At 47.7% G+C, this 2119-nt stretch overlaps 1 protein-coding gene across 1 annotated transcript in view; it reads left to right on the forward strand.

Moving 5' to 3' along the window:
- Positions 1–1148, forward strand: part of LOC106534287 (afadin) — a gene marked incomplete at both ends in the record, with an annotated part of 8382 nt that extends 7234 nt beyond the window's left edge. The window contains 1 exon segment of the mRNA XM_014030872.1: positions 611–1148. Coding sequence (XP_013886326.1) covers positions 611–1148 — 538 coding nt within the window.
- Positions 1149–2119: the final 971 nt, after the last annotated feature.

Raw genomic sequence — 2119 nt, forward strand, 5'->3', positions numbered from 1 at the left:
ACACTAAAATGATAGAAAAATGTTTAAAAACTTCTTTCCTCCTGAAGTCTTCAGTCCTAAGAACACTAAACTGTAACTTTTAAATAAGTACACAGTTTACTCCTATTTAAATAAAAATGTTGGACCTGTAAGCAGAAAGCTTATGGATGTTGGATGTAGTATCCAATCATTTTAAACTTCAGCAGAGGCCACGCCTCCAGCAAGAATCTCTTCTCTGTAGCTGAGAGTCCAGACCCTCGTATGAAGCAAAGTGAAGGACAGGGTCTGGTTTTTACCAGGCTAGTGACACGGTACACATTTAGATCTGAATCAGAACGTTTCAYATCAATAAGCAAGTTGTTAACAAATAAATTGGACACTATTCTGACAATGTAGTGATAATTCGATAGTTGTGGTCTTGACTGGTCTTGAAATAAAATCCCGAKTCAAAAAGTGACTCAAACTACAAGGATTGGTTTTAGGAAACAAGCAGGTCCAGTTCAGAGAGAAGTTGTCTGCGCAGTCAGGTAGTTGTTGAAAAGGTCAGTCTGTAGCTGGTTAGCTCGTTCCTGTCCAGTGTTGGTGGGAGCCAATCAGAGTGGAGCGTACTAACAGGTTGTCCCTCCCCCAGAGGAGACAGGAGGAGGAGTACTACACTCGCCTGGAGGCCGAGCGGCGGCGGCAGCACGAGGAGGCGGAGAGAAAGCTGCTGACGCCCGATGACCCGGCCGGTCTGTATCGGCCCCCGCTGCCCCGGGAATACCAACCTCCCGCCCCCAACAACCCCACTAACACCCCCCCACCCCCACCCCAGAGAAACACCTCCTACCTCAAAACACAGGTCATCTCCCCCGACACGCTCTACACCGCCAAGTTCGTCCCGTACGCGGGCGACGAGGAAGACGACGAGGAAGCCGAGACGGCGGGGAGCGGCGGCCCGTCAGGTCAGGCCAAGCTGTCGGCGACCCGGAAGTCATACGGCGACCTCCCGGCTTCCGCCTCGCACGGTCAAAGCAGGCCTCAGCCGCCGCCCACTGCTCGCAAGCCCCGCCCGCTTTCCGATGGCATCTTCTTGTCTGGCTCGTTCCAACCGCCAGTCAACAACTCCAACAGTACAGGCCCCCCCCTTCCCACCAAACCCAGCTCCGCCCTCCCAGGAGGCTATAAAGGTAGAACCAGAGAGGGGAGCGAGGAGTCAGGCTCGTCACGGCGCCCTCTAAAGCTCCCAGACTCCCTCTCATCCACTCATTTCTTCACTTCCTGCCTACTTCCYTTTGGTTTCCAGTAGAAAAGATTTCAAAACTTTCATTTCCACCATTGTTTTTTCTTCTTTTTGATGTTTGTCCAAGTTTTGTCTCCAGTCAGATCGTTTTTTTTTAATGTAGAAATCCCTCCATCTCTCCTCAAACCAATCAGATTGTATTTGTTTTGTGTTTAAACGCCTTTTCTTACCCGGTAATTCCTCACCGCCCTCCTCATCTTCCTCCAATCATCCCCCCCGCTCCCTGTCGGAACAGAAAAAAGCAATCGATGATCACGCCACTCCCCTTTCGTTACAGCCGATTGAGACCCATCAGAGCCAATCATAGTACTGTTGGTGTTGTCGCTCGCCGCCTCCTTTCTGGCTGGTTGGTTGCTGCTTGGGATGGAGGCGAGGGGGCGGGGCCAGCTGTCGGTCTGCCCGCCCCTCCCTCCACTTCCCCTCCTGCAGCTCTGCTTAGCGGTGTTGGCTTTAAAGGGAAGGAGATTCACCATTTTCACACTCATCTCGTTAAAAACATAATTTCATGAAGGAAAACGCTCCTGTTTGTCTGAGGTTGTTCAGATTGTTCAGTCTTAAAGTAATTTCATTATGCTTCGTACATTAACAGTAAAGGCATCAATCAATCAATCAATTAATCAATCAAAAGCTCAAACAGCAGAAATCTGATGTTTTTGAGTTTTTTAATTCAAAGACTTTTTTTAATTCTGCTAAAACAAACCCATTCTTCATCTGGAGGGTAGTTTTTTTATTGTTTAATTATTACAAAGATAGGAAAAAAGGTAAAGGAGAATTATAAAAACAATTTCATTACAAATATATGCATTTTATGAGGGAATGCATCTCTGCTGTCTCACGTATCAAAGTTCTAAACAAAAT

The sequence above is a fragment of the Austrofundulus limnaeus genome, unplaced genomic scaffold (genome assembly GCF_001266775.1).
Source record: "Austrofundulus limnaeus strain Quisiro unplaced genomic scaffold, Austrofundulus_limnaeus-1.0 Scaffold1133, whole genome shotgun sequence".
Lineage (NCBI taxonomy): Eukaryota > Metazoa > Chordata > Actinopteri > Cyprinodontiformes > Rivulidae > Austrofundulus > Austrofundulus limnaeus.